Source organism: Aythya ferina (assembly GCF_964211825.1).
Source record: "Aythya ferina genome assembly, chromosome: 22".
NCBI lineage: Eukaryota > Metazoa > Chordata > Aves > Anseriformes > Anatidae > Aythya > Aythya ferina.
Genome location: NC_140320.1, coordinates 6,439,345 through 6,464,889, shown reverse-complemented (window position 1 = coordinate 6,464,889; position 25,545 = coordinate 6,439,345). Strand labels below are relative to the sequence as shown.

At 46.7% G+C, this 25,545-nt stretch overlaps 1 protein-coding gene across 8 annotated transcripts in view; it reads left to right on the top strand.

Moving 5' to 3' along the window:
* The first annotated feature begins 1,481 nt into the window (after window positions 1–1,481).
* CADM1 (cell adhesion molecule 1) overlaps window positions 1,482–25,545 on the top strand; it is a 176,486-nt gene continuing 152,422 nt past the window's right edge. For all 8 annotated transcript variants that reach the window (XM_084495648.1, XM_084495647.1, XM_084495645.1 and 5 more), the window contains exon 1: window positions 1,482–1,637. In XM_084495648.1, coding sequence (XP_084351774.1) covers window positions 1,523–1,637 — 115 coding nt within the window. In that variant the 5' untranslated portion in view covers window positions 1,482–1,522. The remainder of the gene's footprint in view (window positions 1,638–25,545) is intronic.

The following is a 25,545-nucleotide window of genomic DNA, read 5'->3' as shown; positions in this document are numbered from 1 at the left end:
TTTGCAATTTGCATTCTATAATCTCCTGGTCATTTAGCAGCAGATAATTTGTCATGGTTTGTTTTAGCTGTTGTGATATCGATATTTATTATGCAAATTGTATTTCCTACTACTTATTGTTCTGCACCCTATGAATACTTAAATTATTATAAACCTTTTTACTTAATATGGGTTGTCTTCCAATTTGATGTTTGAGCAGCAGTAGGTCATAATGCACAATATTGTACAAAGGGGTCTAAAACATGTAATTAAAAATAGACAAACAAGATAATCTGGTGCCTGATGACACAGAGGCAAATGGAGCCGCTATGCAAAGTCTCTCAAGCCCAAGCTGTTTACCAGTGCTAAAGTCCTTCTGGAGGGAAGGGAATTTAGCGTCGTGGACAAAGACAAACGCTTCCTTCTAAACTGGAGGATAAATCCGGCTTAGTCGCACAATCGTGATGAGCAGGGTAGCCTGAAACTCCGCGTACGTGGCACTTGCCATCTCTCCAGGGCGAAGATGCTTGGCAGCTCGGGAGGGGCACGGGGCACCGCTCCGGGGTGGGGGCAGCCTGCGGGTGGGGGCTCCCCCCAGCCCTGCGCTGGGACCTAACGCCCGCCCGGAGCCGTTTCAGCTGCGGGCTCAGCAGGGACGTGCTGATAAAGTTGGGCTGACAACTCACCTGCGCCCAGCTTAGCGCGGAATAACCCTGCTAGCGGCGGCAGCACCACCCGACGGCCCCTCCGCCCCCCCCCCCGGCATTGCCCGTGCAGGCCCACGGTGCTTCAGGATCGGAGGCTGGGGCCCGGCTCCCCTTCCCCGGGCGCTCCGAGCCCGCTGCCGGCTCCCAGCTGCCCGCTGCGGGGTGCCGAGACCCCCGGGTGGGCGGCCGTCGGGTACCGGGTACCGGGCAGGGGGAAGCGGGTGCCGGGGCTGCCGGTCCGGGGGCTGCCGCCGGGCTCGCTCCGTGCTCGCCGGGGCTCGCCCGGCCTCGCCGCGCCTCTCCCGCGGCCGCTGGGAGGCTCAACATCGCCTCCAGCGGCCCGGCTGCCGGCTCCGGCCGCGGCGGCCCCCGGGGGGGGCGCGGGTGGGCGACACGCGGCGGGGCGGGGCTGCGACACGCGTGGGGTGCGCGACGCGTGGGGTCGGCGAGGGTGGGCGGCCGCGGAGAAGGGCTCCCACGCGTGTCGCGGCCCCACCCACGCGTGTCGCGACACCCCCACGCACATCGCGACACCCCCACGCGTGTCGCGAGCGGCGCCGCCCGCCCCCCACGCCCCACCGCTGCTTTCCCTTCCCATCCCCGAAGCGGAGAGAGAGAGGGGGGGGGGCTCCCGCCCTCCTCCCGTTTTTCCGCCGCCGGGGGGGGGGGGCACCGGGCCGCGTCCCCCCCCCCCCTCTTCCCTTCTGCCCCCCCCGTCGGGGCGGAGCGAGGCCGTGGCGCTGCCCCTCCCCGCGCCGTGACGCGGCCGCATCTCATTAGCGGTGCGCGCGGTCGCTAGGTGCCGGCCGGGGCGCAGAGCCGAGCAGGTGCCGGCGATGGCGGCTCGCGCCCAGCCCCGCGGCCCCGCGCCCCGCCGCGCCCCCCCGGGCCGCCTCCTGCCGCTGCCGCCGCTGCTGCTGCTGCTCTCGGCCGCCGCCGTCATCCCCAGAGGTAGGGCGCTGCACCGGACCCCCCCCCTTATCCCCTCTTTATCCTCCCCATCAACAAAACCCCCCGGGGCTGGACCCGGCGCGCACCGTCCGCGGGGGGGCGCCGCGGGGCTGCGGGGCGGGTGGGGGGCAGCGGGCGCCCCGTCGGTCCGTCTATCTGTCTGTTCGTCCGTCCAGCGAGAGGGGGGGGGGAGCGGCGCCGTGCGGAGGCTCCCGCTGGGTGCGGGCGGTGCCCGCGGAGCCCCCCCCCCCGGGGCTCGGAGCGGTGGTGGCGGCGCCCCCGGGGCTGCCCGCTCCGCCGGGGGGCGTTGGGCAGCGCGGGGCGGGCGCGGCGGCGGCGGCTCGGTGCCGGTTTCCATGGCAGCGGCTGCTGGCCGCGGGGGGGGCTCGCCGGGCGGCCGCCGACCTGTTGGCAGCGGCGTGCAACTCCGTCTGTCCGTCCTTCCTTCCTTTCGTCTGTCTGTCTGTCCGCCCCGTCCGGGCGGCTTTGGGCTGAGCGGGCGGCACCGGAGCGGGGCTGCCCCGGAGCCCCGAGCCCCCGCTGCCCCAGGGGAAGCCCGGTCCGACCCGGTCTTTTGCAGCAGGGCCGTGCCGGTGCCCGTCGGGGCAGCCCGTCGGGGCCGCCCGGTGCCCGCACAAGGCTCCATTTAGCGGCTGCCGCGCCGAGCGGAGCTGGCGTGCCTTGCCCGGGACCAGGCGGCGGAACAAGCGAGCCATTGAGCGATCTGTTGCGTTTCGCTGATACGGAGAAGAGGGGAGGGGGGGGGCGAAGGCGCGGGCAGCGCGGCCGAACAAAGAGCTTTATTCACGGCCGCGCTCTGCCCGCTCCCGGCGCCGGGGGCTCAGCCCGACGGGGGGCACCGCTGCGGGCCCCGGGGGTCGACCCCGTCCCCGCGATTTTCTCCGTTCCGGCTGCCCTGCGGCCCCCGGAGCCTGTCGGGGGTGGAAAGGAGCCGTCGGTGGCAGCCCCTTTTTATTAGAAGCTGGGGAAACACTTGTGTCGCTCCGGCACGGCTCGGCAGCAGCCGCCCAGATGTTTATGTGATTAACGCGCTGTCCTCGTAGTTTTTTCGGAGGGCTTGCGCGGAGGTGGGTTTTGTGGGATCCGCGCTCGGTTCAGCTCCACATGCAGGGAATTGTCTGTTGGTCTGACCTGTGGGGAGCTTCCACTTCAACCAGCCTGAAATAAAAACAAAAGCCCTGCTGGGGGATAACTCCGCTCGCTCTTTGTGTTGCCGTCTGCCTCCCAACATCTTCCCTCGCGTTTCAAATCGTTTTTAAGGGCCGCTTTTAGCCAGGGGCTCGTGCGGTGTCACAGCAGCACGAGCCTGGTAGCCGGAGCCCCACTGGCGGCCGTAGCAGCCCGCTTCAGACCGTTGGAGCAGGAGCCGTTGGGAAGGAACGAGCCGGGGCTGGGTGCTGCAGCTCGATGCCGGTGCCTGACGTGTGCACTCGATGTTTTCCGATAGCGAAAGGCACCGCACGGTACGAACCGAGATGGCGATGCTGTTGGTAGAAGATAACTACCTGGTGATGCCAGCGCTCTGTCGCGAATAAAGGATAACATCCTAAAAGTCCTGCTTTAATGTATTTCAGACAAAACTTCTTAACGCTGAAGACTTCTGGCTTTTTTTTTTTTTTTTTTTTTTTTTTGATATTTCCTTCCGTTTCTCCCCTGTCTTTTAAAAGCTACTAGTTTGTTAGCTTCAGTACTCCTGGAAGACAAACCCAGCGGTGTGGCAGTCGGTGTCTGGCAGTGATTGCTGCCCGCTGTCGCCGTGTCTCCGTACCGCTTGCCACACGAGGAACACCAGCCCCGTGCTGTACCGCGGCGCAGCAGCATCCTGCGAGCTGGAGCGCGCGTTGGAGTCTGCTGCCATCGCTTCCCTGCCCGCCTGGAGCTCGGGTGGTTGGGCTGGCAATAGGCAACGCTAGGGCTCTGTTTAAACCGAGCTGGTACCTGGAGATGAATCCGTGCATTTCTGCAGCACCTTTTGATCTGATCGCGGTGCTTTACAGTGAATTAAACTTTGTAACACCCCTGCGAAGTAGGACGAGAGCTGAGGGATGGTTTCGGCTAAGGCTGAGATGCAGTCAGCGCTGGAGCACGGCAGCTGCCTGGCGGCACACAGCCATGTTGCGCGGCAGTTTAGAAAGAATAACTTCCCAGCCGAAGCCGCGGGAGGCGTTCAGAGGAGCGGTGCCAGCATCGCTCCGAAGCCCGGTCGTGGTGCTGGGTGCGACGGCCACGCTGACACCAGGGTGCTGCGGGTGCGCCTCGGGACAAGCAGCCGTCACAACTGCACGCTGCGGCATCTGCCAACGTGAAACAAGCCCCGAATGCAATAGGCCAGGGGAAGACCTTTGCTCCTTTGTAAATACGGAGTCAGTTTCTAAGGAGCTTTTGTGTGCAAGCAAGACAAAGCTTCTGATCTGCAACGGTTTCGCTGAGACTTGGCTGGGCTCTTGCATTGGAAAATACACTGACGTTCTGGTTGTGTTCTGCATGAAATGCAAACACTTGAGGAAAATTGCAAGGAAGAGGCTGGTAAATAAAGTAATCCATCTGGATTGCAGCTTGGGCTCATTTGTCTTGCATGTAGGCAGTTGGGCACAGGTTTATAAGCACGACAATCTGGCTGAGAAACCACTGCCAAGGAGCCTCCTGTGATTTCCAAGGATGGGAAGCCTCGCGGGGAGTCGGCTCTGCTCTGTGCAGGATCTACACACAAGAGGGGGCAGTTCCTCGCACCTTTGGCCCGATGGACACCTGTTGGGTTTATTACTGGCAGCGCTGGATGTCACGATATGCACTGGACGTCGCGATATGCCTTGGCAAGAGCAGGGGCTGCTGGCGGTTCCCTCTGCAGAGGTGGCTGGGGTGCACCTGAGGCCGGGAGGAGGAGACGCGCTCCTCCTGTGCGCGCCCGTCCTTATCAGTCTTTGGTCTGTTGATGTTGCTTTGCTGTTTTCCTTGCTTGTATTTCACTCTGTCTCTTCTGGGTGTGTAAATAAAGAAGGCTTTGTAATCAAACAGCCCTGACTCAGTAACTGAAGATGGCTTGGCGTTGCTTCCTCAGGTCTGTGCCAGAGCCCAGTGCGTGTTCGGGGGGGCAGAGGCGTGCGGACCGGGGCTCTGCCCCGTCGCCTGGCTAAGAAGGGATGGGTCGGCTTCCTCGCCCTCTGTCTGCCCGGGGCCACCCAGAATAAAGCATTTGTTTTAGGCTAGGTCTGCTCTCTCTTTGAAATGACTGTTTAAATGCTCCTAATAACATGTTTGCTCAAAAACCTACTTTACAAAATAGCTTTCTGATACTGCATGTAGGCAGATTTTTCTGGCGTTTCTGTTCAGCGCCAGCTTTTCTAGAGATTATTGTCATAATTTTAAAAGGGATTTTAACAACTGGTGCCTTTTTTTTGACAGTGTAGCAGTACTCCTGTCTTGAATACAGGGGCTCTGCATATCCAAAAAAATGAAGTTGCTTTCTGTGGTTCAGGGAGATACGATTTTAACAGACTTCAGAAGCTTTAAATGTAATGCAAGCTGTAAGTCTGCAGCATTCACTGCAGCTGGAATTCAGCCAGTAAGTAAATACTTATGCAGCGGTTTGAGAGTACAAGCAAAGCCAGACGTGTAATCTGTATCTCTTCTGAGAAATGGGATGCGACATTAAAAAAGTTGTATTTGTTCCTCTGAGGAATACTGTGTGCTGTTCTCTAGTGGCACAAACCCACTGGCATTAAATAAAGAGACTTTGTTTGGAAACCTGCAATGAAGAGGAGACCCTAGCTGGAATGTTGTAATTACGAGTGGTATGTACTTGTTTAAGTTTCATAAATCAGTTACTTCCCTGGCGATTTAATTGCATGCTGCAGCTAGCAGCTGCTGTTGTGGTTAACGGGAGCTCCACCACAGAGCCCTTTGAAGGTCGTCCAGTGCTGGCTTGGAAGCTTTGGTGCGCTTGGCTTCACGACCAGGCACCAGGGGAGAATGCTGGTGGAAGAGGCTATTTTTGCATGTCTGAAAAAAAGATACCGCGAGGCTTCAATCAAAAATGTAGTAATTGGAAGGGGAGTATTTCACAACAGAGCTTGGCGGCTGGGCCACGCGCTGGTGTGCAGTGTCTGATCCCACTGCTCCCAGCTCGTGGCTGGTCATGGTCGAGCCCTGCCCCTGCGTTTGGGTGCTTGGTTCCTTGGTTTGCAAGTGCAAAGAGCCCGAGTGCAAGCGATGCACGTGGCAGCTGGCTCCTCTTCTGATGTTTGTCTGCTCGTGAACAGAATCTGCCTGGTTTCTCTTGGCTTTTCTTTCCCCAGAATAAGCTTTTTTTCCCCGTCTTTCCTCGTGTATTTGTTACCTGGTGATCTTGTTGGTTTTCCCGTCATGCTGCACATTGGGCTGCGTCTTAAGTCTTTGTATGGCAAAGGAGTTAGCTGTTAGGGAGCTGTTCTAAGAGTGCTGGATGGGACTTTGGAAATCGGACTTTGGGGTTAACCTCATTCATCTGTTCAGCGTGTATTATCGTGAGTGATAACAGTACCTGAACAGCAGTGTTGTCATAGTTGGTGTTTACCTGCTGAACGTGCCAAGTGGCTTTTCTGTTTTATTTAAAGCACTTACCTGGGCTGTGCTAGGAACTCCTACTGGCCTGCATGGATAGTTAGTTGAAATCAGTGATGGCCCTGCATGGGCCGGTATGATATTTCTACTCTACAGTTCAGTTTGAGTGGATTACGTTCTTCTGTAGTTTAAAATTTTGAGTAATAACATCAAACCCTAATGGATATCTCAAGGTGGTGCTACTATAACAACTGACACCCTGTTAAGATACTAGTATAGAGGTAAATGGTATTTAAAATGGTATTTAAGCACATCTCTGGTCAGAAATATAAAACTTTCAAGGGCTGTCTTAACGTGAAAACTAAAGAGATTGTTCAGCTTAATTTTTTTTTTGTCACTGGAAATGCTTGTGCATCTTGGTGTCTGTTGGCTGTCGTTCATATCTGGAGGTGCTGTGTTGTTTTCCCTGGTTTATATTTTTACCTTCCCAGGGCATGTGTGGGTAGCTTCAGCCTCTGGGGATTGCAGTGCTGTGATCGGGAGTTGCATAAGCGTCTTTCCCAGTTCACAGGGCTTTCTCTGAAGGGTAGATGGAAACAGTGTTCATGGCCAGGGCTTGGCTTTTTTTTGTAACTTCTAAAGCAGCAGCAGTTAATATTTCTGTGGGTTTTGCCAGATCACTGAAGTCGGTGTCAGCCCCTTCCCTTCTGTTAGTGACAATATGAGGGAAATGTAATTGTTGAGGAGACGATGGGCTCTGAGCTGTAGGAGATGACAGGCATTCCTTTAAAATGCAGGTGTATGTTTGGCACTGCTGGGGAATAGTTGTGTTAGAAACGTACTTTCCCTGCCAAGACCAGCTGTGAAGTGTTTGCCCTAAACAATTTATATTACTGGCCCGATTCTTCACTAGGACAGACAGCAAAAGTCCGTGGCTGCTACTACATTTTCCAGACTCCTTGGTGAAGCAAAGGAAGCTTAATAGCAAGAAACTGTAGTTGAACGTTTTGCTCAAATGGTTTTCTCCGAGAAGGTTCAGGTACTGATTAGCTTACATGACAGTGAACTTCTCTTATCTCTTGTATGCTCAGCATCTTGAAAGTGAGGGAACTCTTTGAAAAATGCATTTGACAATTACATTAACAGTGTCTGGTGCCGTGTACAGGATTAAGCTGCCGGAGGGCACAGGCAAGCCCTCGCTGGCTTTTAGGGAGGGTGTGGGACTGTGCAGTTCATTCCCCTTGGGTTTCCTGCAGGACGGTGATCTGCTGCTGACCACCAGGTGCTGGGTACCGGCTCCCCAGCCAGCTCTGGGAGAAGACAGGCGTTTCGTATACAGAGTTTGAGGCAGTGCCAGAGCGTTATTCTCATCGGGGTGAAGGCAGCTTGCACGTTCCCTCTGGTTTTGCAGCATAACTATGCGAGCTCTGCACTGCTGACATGCAGAGCGTGGGCGCTTATCTGGGGTGAGGAGTTGAAGCGTGGGCTGTTAATCCCCTGCAGGCAGGGGAGCTCCTGGAGGTGAGGCACCGTGGGCAGCGGTGGTCTCTGGACCACCTGAGTGGTGGTGGAGGTGCAAATGGAGCTGGTGGAGCCGAGGAGATCCACAAACCTGGCACATCGCCTCCTGAAGTTACACTGGCTCTTGACAAGTGCTGGGTATATAAAACACCGGGTTTGGGTTACGTCTGTGGATGAACCTCTTTGATCTTGTTTTGCCCTTTTTTAACAGTTTGTGAGCGACCGAATCTGATTTATAATCTCTTCAAAGGTCTGCAGCCAGAATGGAAGTGTTACTGTATTCCCCAAGCTATCGCAAAGCATCACGAGTTGATCGTCTCTGAGGTGGACTCGAGTGGTTTTCTTCCATTCACAAAGATGCACTCAAGTGCTAATCCACAACACGACAACTTTCGTGAGCTTGGACCTGAGAGATCTCAAAATTTGATGCGGAAGCACACCTTTCTTAAAGCGGTGTGCCAGCCGAGGATGCGATCTTCTCATGGACAGCATGAGACCAAAGCAGGACTTGGCAGGCGGTAGCAGGAGAGGTCCGAGGCTGCCGTGGCTTCCAGTTCTTGCATCCACTTTGTGCCAGTTACCACAGCATGTATCCCTCCTTGGGAGTGTGATGAGGGAGAAAGAAGCACCAAGCAGCAAAGTGACATTCCCCCCCTTCCCTTGCTCCCCCCGTTCAGTAATAGAAATACGAGTGAGTCTGCAGCATCAAAAGAGAGATCAGAGTAATCGGATCAAGCATGAGAAACTGCTTGTTGCTGCCTCTCTGTTTTTAAATGAGGCTGCCTGGCAGCTTCCCTCTCAGAACACTTCTAAATACTGGTGATGTTCAGCTTTGGAGCTGGGGTTATAGTGAAGTAGGGCTCTACTAAAATTAGGCTAGAAAGAAAACTTTCCTTGTGTGCTCTGAGCGTTATGCATCAGCTCTGGGCTAACGCGCTAAAAGAAAGGGGTGTCGTGCCCTCCCGGCCTTTATGTCGTACCTGAGAAGAGGAACGCTTATCTCCAGCTCTAATTGCAGAGACAGCACTTTCACTTCATGCGTTTTATTGCAGTAGTGCTCTTCTGAAATGTGTTCTGTGACACTGAGACATCTGCGACCTTGGCAAACGTACACGGCTTTATTGAAAGGCGTTCGCTTCCCTGCCCTGCTGCCACAGTGGGGCATGGGATAACTTTTGGGCAACAGCTGCTCTTTGTCCATTGAAAGGCAATGAAATTGCTCGGCTGGGTCAAATAGGGGAGAAAAGCTGCTGGCTCTTGGGTATGGCTTACCTGCAAAGATTTTTCTTCTTCAGCCACAATTGTCTCTTGTACCATCTACTGTGCCTGCTGGAGGCATGTGGACATCCATCCCAGTTCCTAATGTTTGCTGTGCTCCATAACATCAAAACTGTCACTTACCGTACAGTTGTAAAGCTATAATTGCCTTTGGGTACACAGTTGTGTTTGCTCAAGCATTACGTACGGATTAGTTGGTCGAGGTTTGTAGAAGAACGACAAGTATTTATTTTTTTTAAACTTTCCTAAAGCAGAAAGTGATTCCCAACTTCTTGCTGGACATTGCAGATAAGATGGCTTGCTTTTGGGAATACTGCTCTAAAAAGATACTCATCAGTTCTTTTAAAACATTGCTTGAAGTAAGGTTTTTTGTTACGCCACAGATAATCCAATGATGCGGTGAAGTTGTGTTGGGTAAACCTAAGCAAAGTTGTTGTTGCATAAACCAGGACAAACACGAAAACCCTGGACAGATTTGCATAGTTAGGTTGTTTGGAGGGTCACATCTAATTCTCACTGGTTTCATTATAATGAAGACCTAAAATATTCTCATTTAGAGACTTACTGCTCTAGTGTTTTTTTTTTTTTTGTTTGTTTCTTTCTTTGTTTGTTTTTCTAATTTGGATTCTAAGTTATTTTGCTTCTAAACATGGGCTATTCATTTATACTCCCACTACTTGCCTCTTTGATATCTTTATCCATGTTAGTTTACGTGTACTTAGGTTATGAAGTCAGAAGGAAAAGACTTCAGCAGGAGCAGAGAAGCTCTTGTGAGCTGCCCTTCGTGCTTTCCCCAGCCTGTGTAAAGTAGGTGCTCCTGCTAGCAGAATTGAGGGTAGTCACTGCCATGTACCTGTGAGCAACTTCAACAAGAAAGTATGCTGCGTTGTTCTTGCTGTCAGCAGCTTGTTAGAAACGCTTATGCCCGGATCCCATTTCCTGCCTTAATTGGGGGAAGATTACGTTGCTTCATATTGAGATCCGGAATGATGCTGTTTTGGTACCATTTCATGACGACTGTTGGGCTTGGGCTTCTGGAGTCGCGTGGATAGTTGGTCACCAAACATCAAAACTGTGAATGTTCGTCAGTGATGGTCATCTTTGTCAAACTCAGGTGTGAAGAGAGAGGAGTGTTTGGGTTAGTTGAACCTGTTTGGAGTAAGCGTGCTTTTTCGGGATGGGTGCAGCAGGAACAAAGCAAAGCAAAACCCTTTCTTATCATAGGAAGTGCTTTTGTGGTGACAGTGAGAATCTAGGTCATTTAACAGAAACTCGTTCTCTAAGCAGATTAAATTTTTTTTTTTTTTTTTTTTACCACCCTAGTTTTTTACCATGCTGTGCGGAGTCCGCAGAAACTACGCCCAGTTCCTTAGCACATATTAACCAACAGGGGGTCAAATTAAATTGATGTGCGGAAACATTTTGATTTGCAGTTGAGCAGTGGGTGTAGTTTGGTTGTAATAGGGTATCCTGCTGAGTGAGCTGGTATTTCCTTTGCTCTTCTGCAAAGTAATACCCTCTGTTATGTGAGAGAAGTGATTGTGCTTCTGGATATGGACGGTGGAACAGAAGAGGATGCGCGGGCTCGGTGTGTGTGGGTGGAGGAGAGGAGCAGAGATCCCTGCCGGGAGCAGTGTGATTTGGCAGAAAGCTCTGTGGCTTGGCGTCGGTACCCGTATTGATACAGCATGCTCCTAATCTGTCAGTTGTAAACGCTTACAGCAGCTCATGGTGGGAATAAGGCAGAACCCATTTAACTTGTTCCAGCTTCTTGTTCTTAGTCACTGTTGAAGTCTGGGTGTGTGGAAAGGTTCTTCTGGGTGTGTAAAAACAGAGTATAATTTTCCTTTGTCGTTTGAATTTTTCACTTTTGAACTTAATTTTCTAATAGCTTAACTGCTGCTCAAATTAAGACTTATGCTGTGTCATTAGGAGTGGATGTATAAGGTGATGATTGCATGACTTTTGTTTTCTGCCATATCGCACTTAAGCACTGTTCTTCCTCCATGCTCAGCTTCTGGTCTGAGGGTGGCTCTGAAATGGATATTTCTCATTAACCTAGTAGGCAGAACTACTGAAAATGACTCCTATGCTCAGGTTTTTGAGCTCTGCCCACTTAAACAATTTTCAGTTTGATTTAAAGGTCTTAATCATTCCATATAATCTTTAGTAGAATGTACACATGTTAATCAACTCTACTGAAGCCGAACCTGCCAGTTACTGCTTCTTTTGCCTGTCAAGTGTAGTTGCACTTTTTTTTTTAAATAAAAGCAAGGATTAAAGTGGGATAGATAGGAGATTAACACTGTTCCCTTTGGACATCTTCAGGGAAGGATGGAGAAAATTGTAGACAAGAAATAAAGAAAATACTTGGAGGCAAATCATTTATTGCTATGTAGCAGTACATAGAGCCTTGTAAACAGGGGGTTTATAGCAAAACCAATGATGTAGCTTTTCAAATCTCTGGGAGGATTTTGGATACACAGTTATGCCTCCCTCCTCTAGGCTCTTTTTCGTAAATTGGATCTTAAGTTTTCAAGTACGTTAGCACAACACGATGTATGTAGAATGCAGCTCTAAAGGGGTGTTTATATGTTAGATAAAGCTGTTATTTTGTCTTTTTTGGGTAGCTTTTCATTTTCAATTTCATGTTGAAGTTGGATGGGTCTATTGATCTTGCTCCTGGTTGAGATCACAGAGGCTGTCTTTAGTAAGAGCTCCTCATAAATATAACTTAACTATTTACCATAGAATTAATTTTGTATTTCCTTGCAAGATTCAAATGTTTTGTGGACTACCCATTGTATTTACAATTCACCTTTTCCTCTCTGACACCTCTCCTTCCCACCCACACACCACACCCCTCCCAAAATCTGACTTCTTTGGGTTTATGTGCAAGACTAACAAGGCAGGAATAGAGAAGAAAAATAGGTGGACGTATGCAACTGGCGTACGTTGGCAGCTTGAGTCCAACATTTTTATTAACTTCTGGAATTAATCCTCGGGGAATGCACAGCCATGTGCAATGAGTCAGTGTTTGTGGAACAGTGCTGTGCATCTGGAGGGTAAGACATCTCGAGCAGCTTAAAGAAACTTGCGGTACATGCAAATAACTGAAGAATTAAGAATTTACACTACTTGTATGTACTCAGTGGGTGAAGAGGTAGCTTGACTTTTTATGAGTAATCTGTTACAGCAGCAGTGAGTAGTTAAATCTGCTTTCAGGCTTAAAATGCAGTGTAATCTTCAGGGTTTTGCCATGCTGTAGGGTCTTTCACTATGGAATTTCACAGCACCGGTCGCTATGCCCCTAGAATTTTATTTGCAATTGCTTTAGCTTGGTTTCTTCTCATGGACTTCATTACAAACAGCTCCTGGAGGGGCGTTAGGGTTAGTGGTAAGCAGCGCTGGTGCTGGTTTCTGCAAGGCCTCCAGGGCACCAGTGGAGGCTCTTTGGCTGGTGTGTGGCCTGCTGGCATGCATAGGCTTCCTGCGGTGGTGGCAGCAGGAAGGCCTTACTGGGAAGGCCTTACTGCCCTGTCTGAGCCCAGCATGGGGTCACTGGTAGTCCTGGTCAGCGTGCCCTGAGGGACCCCCAGGAGGGTGCTGTCTGACTGGCCAGTGCTGCCTCCTGCAGTGGTACAAGCTGGAAAAAGGGTGTCGTGTTTGCCTGTCAACCCCCATGTCACGTTTAAATCCTTTTGTAAAATGGAGAGTAACGTAAATTAATTCTGCAGTGAATAAACAAGCATTAGGAAGCTATTTTGAGCCTGGTCATCTGCGTGTCCATCTGGGGAGAGCCAAACGGACTGACCTATAGCGCTGGCTCTCTGTGTTGATATCTATGAAAAGATTTTGTGCTGAAATTAATGGGAACATTGTCTGGTGAGCGCAGACTAAAGGGGGTGTGGGAATATTGTTGAAAAATGGTGTGGATTGTTCGCTGCTGCTGCTGTTGGGTTTCATTGCCTGAAGAATGAACCTTGCACTTCCAACTGTCACTGAATTCACAAGGGAAGCCTTTCGAAATGCAGTTTTTCTTTGCTTTAAATAAAATATCCCTTGTAGCAGGCCAGGAAAGTGGTGTCCATTAAAGATGCAATCCAAAACAATATTAAAGTTTTAATAACTTAGTATTTTTGTTGTGCCAAAAAAATCAGATTACTTAAAGAATAGCTTTTCCTTGCTCAGCTGATTTATAAATGCCAATGAAATCTTTTGCCTAAACCTCTGTAAAAGTTGAATTTGAATGAACTAGCTAAAGAGACATTTTTGTCAGTTTAATAAGCATAATAAAACGGTAAATCTTAGTGAAAAAAGCACCTCTGAAATTGGTATCTTTTCATTTTAAATTGGTTCCTAGGATTTATAAGGAATTCAAAGACAGATAGAATGAACAGCTCTGGGTAGATATTGAAGCAACATGTTCCTATTTTTCTGGAAAATATATGGACAGTGTGGAATAGAAGCCAAGCTCTGAGAAACTACAGCACATAAATTACTACTCGCGTGGCTTGCAGCAGTGGCAGAAGTAGTCCTGGGTGTTCCCTTTGGTTTTGCAGTCAGTGCTCAGAGTGGTTGCTGTTTCCTCCTGTGCATTGACTTCAGCAATTTCACTTATCTGTATCTGTTGCTCACAATTTGTGATTTTGTATGTTAGTCTTCTCTCGGAGTGACTTTTTTTTTTCAGCATCCATTTGTCCAGGTTATCAGCATGCAGAGGAGAGCTGACTTGTATTTACATGATTTAGTTGTAAATATGGTAAGCGTTGATAGATATTGTTGTCATAAGTGCTTACAGCTACTGGACTGATTACTGAATTTCTTCTGTGAAAATCTGTACAAGCTATGCATACCAGCAGCTTCCCAAGGGAAGTGTGTGAAATGAGCTTGTGGCTTTTCATGGAGAAATCAAATCCTAGGTGTGGCTGTATTGTGCTAATTTATTGAGGAAGTATTGTCTGGCAACAACTGGGGTTCTGAGGCTTTAATGAAGGAAAAATAAGAGGCGATTTTTTTTTTTTTTTTTTTTTTGGTGGGAACAGATGCCATTATGTGGAATACTATTTGGGGAGGATATGAGTAGAAAACATCTGTAATGTTATACACAAGGGGCTTGGAGTGAGCGATGTTAATCGTTGCCACTGGGGTTGAAGGAACAAATGCATTATTTGCTAGTAGTTTCTTTTTAATTGACTAATACGCTCTGCCTGAGCTACCATTGTTTAATAGCATTACTTCCAGGGTGTTTTACACATCTATCTAGACCCCCTGTGTTTCCAAATGACTGTTCCTAGGAAATGTCTTTCCAAATGCAGTAATCCTGGATCTGGCAAAATATTCCCTAGGGGGTGTGGCTTCTAGAGGGCTCCCTGCAGACACAAGGAACATCCTCAAGCTGCCGAAGATATTCAGTTCTTCTACTTTGGACCAGTGAAAAATGACAGTTTGGGGGTGTAATTTGAGATTTTGAGGTATTTTAAGGTGGCAGTGGTTATTATATTTAAAAAGCAAACAAATATGGAGAGGGAAAAACAAGGCAGGTAACAGATGGTGCCTCCCGTACTTGCATGTGGCTTCATCAGTGCTGTATAGTGCCAGCTGCTGGGAGGATGAAGTGCTGGACTTGCTGCCGATGACTTGAACTCAGCACACTCCTAAGTAATCAAAGTTTGTAAGCTGATTTGCGAAAGTGTGATGCTGCAAGGCAGTGGTAAATGGAGATGCAGTATGTTCACTGGTTAGATATAATGCCCTTGATGCTGAATTTAGACCACAGACTTTTTTTTTTTTTATTTTAAGTATCCGTCTCACCCCACCCTGTCCAAGTAATTTCCTGTGTAATACCAACACTTACAGTCTTAAATCTCTCACAGCAGCTTAGACTATGTGAGGAAAACCTAGGATCTGTGTCCCAGTTCTTATGGCCTTAGCTTTTCAGGATACCAGCCATCTCAGCAGCACTGTACGTGTGAAATGAGAGCTGTGCACGCTGCTCAGCAAAGGCACTTCTCAGTTTGGAGCTGCTTTGTCAGGCATATAGACAAGTAGGAAGGGATATCTATTTATTCTCAGGAGGGATGAATTGCAACTGCAAAACCAGTCCCTTTGGTAGGAGATGGAGTTGCTTGTCTGGATTTGCAGCTCGGTTTGATTTGTTTGCCTTTCAGCACCTTGATTCAGCAGTGTTTTTGCCTGATAGGGGGGAAAAAATCTGTACTTGTGGGGTCAGGAAAAAGGGAGGATAGGAATCCTGAGTACTTAATATGGGCAGTGTAAGCTTTGCAGAGTCACACATCCAGATGGATTACATGAGGAACTTGACATCTTGTTTAAAAACAAATCATTCATTATGTAGCAGTGAATAATCAAGCATTACAGTTTCATCTCTGGAGGTTCCTTTTTTGGTTGGAATTTTGATAGTTCAGTAATTAAAAGCTGAAAGCTATTACACTGTCTACATGTTGATCAATTGGTAATTAAAAAGTTGATGATAGATATGGTATTTCATGGGACTGGTTTGTTACGATCAGATTTCCTTAGTGTGTTTTGAAAATTGTCATTTAACTTAGCACTTAAGCATTTTTCAATATTCATGGACTATTTTATTTGAATTTTATAAATGCCTTTAAATTATCAAAATTTGCATACAGTAATTTGAGATTCTGGATCGCATGATTTTAATATGATCTGAAAGGTTAGTTTCTTCTCCGTCTGTGGAAACGCATTTCCAGCCTATGTAAATGTTCTTCCTCTCTATACTATATAATTCTTTGGCTGTTGTATCATTAATTTGCTGTGGCAGATTGCCGTGGCTGGCTTAATCAGCCTGAATCTAAGGCAAATACTTAAGAGTACTTGAGGTATGACCCTTGTCACAGGATTCGTTCCTCGTAAGTCATTCAACTTTCCTGCCGGCTGCTTAATCTGCACCTGATGTCAAAGTGCTAATTGGGACCAAAGCGATTCAGGCTCCCGGGCTGAGGTGTTGACTGCAGCGCCTGCATTTTCCTGCACGTGTGGTCCCTCGGGTCAGGGTGCAGTGTGAGCTGCTGTGAGAGTGTCACGGCTCTGGCACAACCCTGGCTCATGCGTCCTCGTTAGAGTGGTCCTATCAAACACATGAGGGGGATTTGGATGCTGCAGGGCCCCAGGGAGCTCTCCTGCAGCTCAGGTGTGTCTTCAGATGGGAACAACTGTGCGGGAAGTATGTACCTGCTGCTGGTTTAAGACTGGGTTTCCAGTATTGCAGTAATCCATAATAAGGCTAAATTCCTCTGGTTTTGTAGTTGTAGGTACAATGTAAACAAACACAATTCTGAAAGGAGAGCATGCCAAGTTGTCAGTAGCTCTTGCTCACGTTGTAAACTGTTTCCTTTGTATTGCTTTAGTGTCTGGGGATTTGGTGACCGTTTGTCTCGGTCACTGCAAATAGCGAAGACGATTCCTGTCCTAGAGAGCGTCTAAACCTAGGCTTCATGGCAGAGGACTGGAGGCTTCTTTCAGTTACCATCATCTTGTGTGTGGGTTTGAGAGCTTCAAGGATAATCAGTGGAAGAGGAAACAGCACGTCTGAAGCATGCTTTGAGGGTTTCTTGTGAGGGCTGCGAAGTTCAAGTTAGGCTCACCGTGTGTGCTGTGAAGGTGACGGACTGGGCAGAATTCCTGCCTTCCCTTTCGGTGAGATGAAGGCATTAATCTTGTCCCCAGGAGAGGCTGCTGCAGACTGCTTGTTTGCAACAGCAGTGTTAAATGAAAAGAACTGGAAGGATCGTAAGTGGAAGACCATCAAAATGCTGCTCTATTTAAATTGGAGGATTTTGTCAAATCGATTTTTCAAAGGGACATGTAATGCTGGTAAGTAATATACTTAAAAAGCACAGAATTGTGCTACAGTATCAAAATCTTGGGTTGTACAGGACAGCTTGTCCTATCTTTGGAGCTCCTGCTTTTTCAGCTTTTGGCTTCCCTGCTTGATGAATATTTGAAAAGCCTGGAGGCCTACTGAGCCTCTTACAGCTGAGGGAAGGTTGAAGATAAGTTTTTGATAATACAATCAGGGATAAAGCAGTCCAAAATGAAGGAAAACTGTGTTGGTAATGGCCTCCTTGATGGAAGATTCATTGCTTCAGGAGCCTAATCTGAGACCAAGATGAAGCCCAAGCCTGACACTCTGCAGAGCATAATGCAAGATTTACAGGTCTGCCACACTCCAGAGATTAAAAATAAAAAAACCTCCAAGCCTCCTTTTATACCCTTGAAAAACTTTGAGGGGAAAAAGAGGAGATTTGTTTTCTTGTGAATATTTAATAAATAAATAAAACAAAACCAAACCAACCAACCAACCTTTCTGCCAAGGCATTCAGATTCCTCCCTTCTCCGATGCTTACAGTCCTGCGGCTGGCAGGGAGTTGTTGGGGTACAATATTCTTGGGTGAATGCAGCAGCTGCAGTGCACGCTGCTGGGCAGGGCTTGTGTGGGTGCTGGGTGAGCTCGGCTCCTTAGAAACCCTTCTCGAGCAGTTGTCAGCTTGGCTGGGGTGAGCCTGGCCAAGTGCCCTACCTGAGCTGTGCTCCTGGAATGGTTTCGCTGTAGTTGGCTTGAACATAGTGAGCCACTTAAGATCCCTGCCAAGCTGATCTACCGGAAAACACCTTCCTATCACTTAATCTGGCAATTCCTAATAAACCTGTGAAGGCAGGCAGGACTCTGCTAACACACCTGAGAAGATGCCTGTTTTGGGTCACGAGCCTCTCCATCACACCGTGGGGCATCCAGTGCTGTGGTGCTTCAGGAGAGCCAAAAGGAACAGCACAAAAGTCAGATCCTTGGAACTGGAAGGGAAGAGGAGGGCAGAGGCTGTCCCAGCTCTTGCGTTTGACTACTGGGAAGACCTCCTGTACTCCAAGACAGAGCTATTTGTATTCACATCGTGGTATAAACGCTCGTAGTTGCTTCACCTGGTCCTTTGAGACAGACAGCATGTGGGACGACCGTTTTCTGCATGAGATGAAGATATGACATTGGTGTGTTAACATTAATGACTTAGATGCTTTCTGAAAAAAAGCACTCTGTCCTTAGATACTTGTTGCTTTGTGACAGCTGGTTCCAGTAATTTGTTTTTATAGGGCAGTTTGTAGTAAATGAATGACATGTTGAATATTTTACTGAGATTTTAGATTATCTAAAGAATACTTTCCGGTTTACTAATTGGTAGATAATGCTGCGTACATTGATGTTGACATGAGCAAATGGATTTAAAATGGTTTTGAAGTGAGCCTCATTAAAAGATGTTCTAATTCAGTCAACAGGAAATGTCAACTAATATGTCTGTCCTCGCTCTCTCAGCCCAGATTGGGGTAGTGTTGAAGCTTTTATGGGTCTGTATTAATTATAGGCAAGTGTGACTGCTGCATGTGGCTATTGATAAGTCTTGTTAAATTCTTGATGACAAATTCTGTGAATTCGGTTCATTAGAAGGTGGTAAATGTGAAAGCTGTGTAATTAGCTGTCTTACAGATTTCCTTTTGGCCTTTGATGAACCATCCTGAACCAGGCGAGGGAAGGGAGGCCTAAAAGTGGTCTAGTTCTGAAAAATACCTAAGGCAAATGAACAGACAGAACTGGAAGGTGTGGTCAGGTTGATTTGCTATGTGTTTGAGTCTCTTGAAAGTTCTGGAGGCAGGCAGTGATTTTGGAAAGCTTTCTAAAAGATGATTTTCCATAATCTGGGAGCTGAGTTGCAGGATGCCTCTAACTGTCTAAAGCAAGCTTGGTAGGAATGGGAAGGAAGCTCCGTGTTGCAGTCTGAGCTGCTGTTGAGGCTGTCTCTCTATGCATGTAATATTTGCCTGTAGCTGTGAGAAAGAAGGCAGAAAACCTCTAAAAGGGCCCACTTGCATATAGACGTTGCCATGATGCACAGGGCTTTTGTTGGCAAAGGTGATCAGATCATCCAGCTAGATACTGCTGAGCAGTTACAGTCCAAAAGCATCCTAAGAGGTAGATCTTGCTGCCTCCTCAGGCTTTCAGTAAATCGCTGTAGTGTCACAGGACTCCAGGCCCTTTTTGTTATAGATGGGTGGAGATTCGTTACTCACCCAGATTAGCATCTGCCAAATGTGTGTTTTCTGACAACCAAATAACTACACTCTCTTTACAAATCTAGATGGTACTAGACCATGCTACCTGAATTTGATACAGAAGAAAAAGGAAGCTTTGATGTGAAAGTCTTGCATCAGTACATGTGTAGCTCTGGTCTAGCATTAACCCTTTTCTCTTTCAGGGAAAATGAACATCTCTGAAGCTTAGTAAATGAAGAAAACAATGCTTTGGAGACATGACTAACGTATCAAACATTCACTATGTTGCATAAACTTTCTGTAGGTGTAATGCAATGTTGTCTCTAAAGAGATTTGTGGCTGTTGGGGCAAGTGAGGAAGCAGTCCTTTGCAGTAAACTGTGGCTTGATGAAAACTATTTTAAACAAACCCGGAGAAACTTAGACTTCTCTTACAGCATTGTTGTGCTTCTCTTCCACTTACTCTCTATAGTTGCAGCCATCTGGCTTGCTTAGGGAGCACAGTGTTCACTGAAATAAGACTAATGTTTGAAATATCTGACTTTGCTAATTGGGGAAGGAGTGTAAAAGAGAAGCTGTCTATAGTCTTTGTCAGCAATCTTTAAATCTTGGAGAAATGGGGAGCAGAACACTGCAGTGAAGCCATGAGAAATTGCTGGAGTATGGGGAGAAGGGAAAAATTTCCTTCAGAAGTAAAAGCAGCTTTTGCTTGTAGCGCAACTGAGGTTTCTTCGACTAAGTTTAAGTGATTGTGGCATCAGAAATAAGCTCCTGTATTCTTTGCAGTCTGTAGTGCTGCATTTCCAACTCCTAGGGTCTGCATCCAATGTTTTTGTTGTGTTTACTGTGTGTGTGCACGGAGCAGTTGCTCACAGGGAGGGAAAGCAGTGTGTGCAATGTCACAGCTACTGTCATGTGGGCAGGGATGCAACTTGCTCTCCAGACCTCCTTTGTATTGGCAGTACAAATGCTGCCAGTCTTTACTTCTGTTTCCCTACTGTTGTCTTGTTTCCCAGATAGTTATTTATGTCGATGGCTTTCATACTACGTGTTACACTGTGCCTAGTGCAAGGCAGCATTCGCCTTTGTTATGCGTTCTGGTTTCTGCCCTGTTCCAAATAAACAAAATCAGTGCTAATGTTAGAGGAGAACTTTCCCTACCAAACCTAAGAATAGAGTAATAATACAACACAGGAAATGAATTCCTTTTCTTGTTACTTCTATAATCCCATCTGATGCTTGTGGGCCAACCCGTTTACTCTCTTATGGGCATGCTAGACTGTTCAAATGGGACTTAAGCCACTCTGAGTTTTTGTTGATGTTGAAAACTAACAAATATGAATGCTACTCATTTAGAGAACAATCCTGACAGTAGACTGCATGTAGGCATAATCAAAGGATACTTAATGTACTACATTACCTGGGATATTGGGGGTTATTTTTATTATATTCTGAAAGTAATCTGCAAGATCTGATATGAAGAGACACAAAAGGTTAGTTGAAAGCAGACAAGAACTGAATCATTGAATTGAATAAAAACTGCATTGTGCAAGCTGTAATGCTCCTTTCCATTCATTACTGCAATTATAATTATGGAACCCAAAGTATTTAATTGGCCTCACATACTCTTTACACTGAATAGATTGCATTGTTACTATTTAAAAAAAAATATCCTCTTATGCATTGCAAATACATGTACGTGTTGCTCTCTGGTTCTCAAGAGGTTTCTTTGTTTATATGATGAGTGATTAACTGAATTATGGATCTTCTCTATGTTGTGTCAAACTAAAATCAAATGGAAGAAGAATTCTTCCCATGCATCAGATGAAATTAAATGGAAGCTTAAAAAATACAGCTTCCTACATTAAAAACCCGACCAAAAAACAAAGTGATTTTGGCCATTAAAACTGATTTCAGAGGTATGGGAGCCTCTAAAATAGATTTTAAAGAAAAAAAGGTAAGCAAAGTAAAGCTAAAATACTGATTTTAAGGCTCAGTGCATGTTTTGCAGAACTGACTTTTGGACCAGTGCTCTTCAGGCAAAACTTGAGTAAGGCAAAGCAAAGTCACCTAAAAGGATGTATTTTGGCCTGAAAGGGTCACACAATTGTTGTTCCTCTAACAATTAGTAACAATGATCTTATTATTTCCATTAATGAAAACTGCTTGTCAAGCAGCAGGGAAGATGGCTTGACCCAGTTTGTATCCCTGTGCGTGCACATTAAACTTAGTAGTCAAAACTATAGAGGGAAAAGGGCTGCATCTTCTGCTTGGCTCTACTTTCAGGGTAGCTGATCTATACATCTGACAGATTTTCATCTCCAGGTATGGTGGGTTGGCATGCTGGTTTGTGAAATCATTTGTTTTGTTTTCCTCTCCTGCTTAAAGCTGTATCGAGATTTCGAAAGCATGGTACTACCAGTGTGTGTTCATAGGGAATATTTGCCGGCTGAGCTCACATCTGTCTATTTGGCTTCGATGCCCACGTTGCTCCGGGTTAACATGTTGTTGTGTGTTATCTTCACTGCTGTAACTCCTGTGGTGTGTGCTCTTACTCTGTATCGCACAAGGTACCTTCTCTGTCTCATTTTGGGTGAGCTAGCTCAAATTATCTTGCTTTATGCACCTTTGCTTTTTGTGTATTGTGTGTGAAACAAGCAGACATGTTTAATTACAAAGCAGTAATTCCATCATCAAGGCTCTAGTGAGCCCTTTAAATGTAGGGGAAGCCTATTTGTTCTCCATTAAGAACAGAAAGGTGCAGAAAGGTTTGTTTTCCACATTTACTTCTGCATCCCTGTTTGATGCTCGTACGGTATTTATTGTCCTTTCCTGATCTTTTAATGTTTCCACAAATGGAAGGACAGTGGGTTCTGATATACCCAGATTGTAACTTCCCACTTAAATGGCTTTTTAAATGGAGCGTTTTTCTGAATTGCTGCTTCTTCTTGTTGGCTAATCTTCACTGAGGGTTGGTGGGGGATGAGGACTGAAATCGTCATACACAAAGATGCTGTGTGTAACACTTGGCAGGAAGACTTGAAATTGGATTACAAGCTACTATTCCAGCAAGTAAATGTCCATGGTGTTTTTATAGCTTATCTCTATTCATCTATGTTTGCAGGGCTGTGCTTGCCAAGTGTTAATGTAAACACTCTATTTTGAGACATCGGTCCATTTGCCTTCTGGACATGCTTCTTTTATAAGGTGGTAGTAAACCTCTGTACATAAAAATAAAATAGCCCTGTGGTCATAACTGCACACAAACTAATGTTACTGATGCAAAGTGTCTGACAGCAATTGCCACCTGTGTCAGCAATTCAGTGCACTCTAACTGAAGCCTGGTTTCAGGAAAATACTCTCGCTTTACGCACCAGAGCTTGCCCTGGGCTTCATCTTGTCTTCTGGTTTTGGAGCTGCTGCTTTGGGCTCCAGTACAGGGCCGGAATGAGTGAGCTGAGCAATGCAGCTACCAAAGGTGGTTTTCTAGGCTCTGTGGTGGGTGGCATGTTCCAGCAGTGAAGCTGGTGTTATCCTATGGCTGAACTGGGAAGAACTACTCTGGCTTTCAACAGAGTTGCTTGCCTCTCCTAGAAAAAGTTTTATAGACTTGATGCTCAGTGCAAAATGGGTAATAGTTCGAACTCTTTCAAGGATTTAGGGAACTTTCTTAGTATATTGTTGGTTTGACTTAAATTGTTTATAAACATCTCCTGAAACTGACAGGAGAGAAAAAAATGAGCAAAGCTTGTGTGTCTAGCCAAGCAGTAGATCATGCTGGTGGTACGTGTTGCACAGTATTTTAGAATAGACTGTCCAAGCTCTCTGACCTACAGCCTGGAGAAGATGTGGGGAATTCCAGTATTAGAGGGATCTTGTCAAACTCTCAATGTCTTGTAGGTCAAAGTACCCGAAATATGTCAGTGATGTTGAGTGGAATGCAAATCACAAATGTCCATTGCACTTTGTTTAATAAACACATTTGCACTTGTGTATAATGAAATCCTTTTATACTGCCTTGTAACTAACACGCTTATTCTGCAGCCCTTCCTTTTAGGACAGGGGAACTCACGGTCAGCTGTGCTCTGCATGACTTTATGAGAAATGTGTGTGATCAGCTCCCTGAGTGACAAATGGTAACTGTCGCTTAATTTTTATCCCCAATTATGTATCTCTGGGACCAATTTTTCAGGTGGAATGTTGGAGCCATTAAAAAGAAATAAGTAAACTCTGCCGTATTCCATCATTTTTGGCAGCTGCCCAGTGGTCTGTAGCTTTAATATGTGCATTTCTGTATGGATATTTTTCATAAGGCTTCTGCAAGAGGGCTGTTCAACACTTTACTTGTGACTTAACTTATGAAGATGCAAGTTGTAAGTAAATCCTAAGCCAAGCTCTTCTATGTGGAGCAAATGCTGTTTTGGTATTATTGTTCCCAGAATTTATAGGTAAATTGGTAGTAGATATGTTTAATACTTTCATTCTCAATATTTCTAGCCTCAAATAGGGCAGACTCTTCCCTGAATCATAAATGTTTAAGGGAAGTGACATTGCATTGCTCTGCTTGTTTTTTACTTATCGGATTAGAGGTAGATAAACTGGTTTGTGCTTTTCACTTTTTGGCAGTTCATTGGTTTCTGCAACACAGTTGTAATTTAAAGGCTGGCAGAACCTTAGTTTTATTGGAAGCATTAATATACCATATAGAGGCTTAAGCATTATCAAGCTTTCCCAGTTGCTCTTAATATTTTCTATAGAAAGCAATAAGGATCATGGTTTTGGGATGCAATAATATTCAACTAAATTTTCAGTGCTCCTAGGTATGTTATGCAGGTTCTTACCTCCTCTGTTACGGGGAACAGAAGTCCTGTCTCATCTGGGGATGCAGGATTTCCAACCCATTAGTTTATTTCCAAGTAAGAAGTTTTATAGTGTGTTGCAAGTGATTTGGCGTTTTTAAAGGTAGCTTAAGGGAAGCTTGATTTCCTTGGAAGTTGAAGGAGTCTTGTCGTGGGCTTCACGTTCACTTCAGACTGCTATGTGAGTTTTTGGTAAGGGGCCCTTTTGTGTTGTCAGGGAATTTGTCCTCATGTTGGTGTGGTCTACTTTCTTATCAAGCTGCCTATTATCATAAAGGCGTATGATTTGTGAGTAGCCTTCTGCTGTTGATGCCTGCCTTTTGTTTTTATCATGCGGTTCATCAGCCATTTTAGGAAGGGAGCACAGATATTTTATCGTGAGCTTTACATTGTGTGCCACTTTGCAGTCGCTAATATACTTAATGAGCTTACTAAGTTGCAGGAACTATGTACAAGAGTATTGGTTTCTTTAGCAGATTGATGTGTTTATATGCATGTAAATCTATATACAACGAAAGCTGCTTAGCAGCTGCAGTTGTAAATGCACACTAGGCTTGTTGGACACGCAGTCTTTGGTTGCTGCTGTTGACACAATGAAGTAACCCCAGTTGGTTAGCACAGTTTGTTCCCAGGAAATACTGGAGGCTTGTGTGTGCTAAGTTTTGATCCCAGAGGGGATTTTCTGACAAACTTGTCATTTTCTTTAAAGCACAGCAAATATTCTTGGTGTGCCAACGCAGTTGTAAATCTAATGTGTCCCTTTGTATGCGTTGGCCCAGGCTAGTGAACTGGATTGCCCCTGCTCGTGCATGGGTGAGAAGAAGAAAAGTGAGGTTGGTTGCCTGCGCTTGCCGGGCAGAAGGGCTATCTGTCACTGTCACAGCCTCGCCCTGCCTGGATTGCTTCTGCTTCTGTCAGATGGAGATGAACGGTGACTGCTGACACCTTTGTGGAGTCTTCTTGGAGACCTATCCTTTTCAAAGCAAATGTTTTCTAGTGAATGAGGGGTTTAGTTTGCTAGTAATAACCCTGAAGAAGTTGATGAATGTAGCACTTCTCCCAGGTCAGCCTGTGCTGTCCATGGCATGGGAAGGAGCAGGTTGCAGCTGCTGCCCTTCTCACAGCACAGTCATGTTCCTGGGCAAACTGTAGCTTTGTAGATCTTGGTTCTTTCCTACACCCTTCTAGGATGTGGAGCTCCCTTAATTTCTGTGGGAAATGTAGTCTGTGGTATTTAACAACTCTCTGCATAAATAATAAACAGCTGAGTAAACTTGGGAAAAAACACCCCAAAATAAACATCCCAGGTGTCTCGTCTTCATTCACAAATCATCTTCTATCACATGGTTCAGATGCATTTCCCATTATGGATTTTGGGTTGAATAACTCAGCATTCTCGACAGCAACGTGAAATAAACGGGGGTGGCATGCCAAGTCGTGTTCTGTGTGCTGCCTTCTGCTCGCTGTGAGCCTGTCCTGGGATGGCTTTGATAACTCCTGCCTCTCGGAGCCAAGGCTCTTTGCCCCTACAAGGTGGTGCACCACATCATGAGGTGATGGTGTGTATGTACATTGAAAACTAGTCCGCAGTCTCCCAAGTGTAAGAAA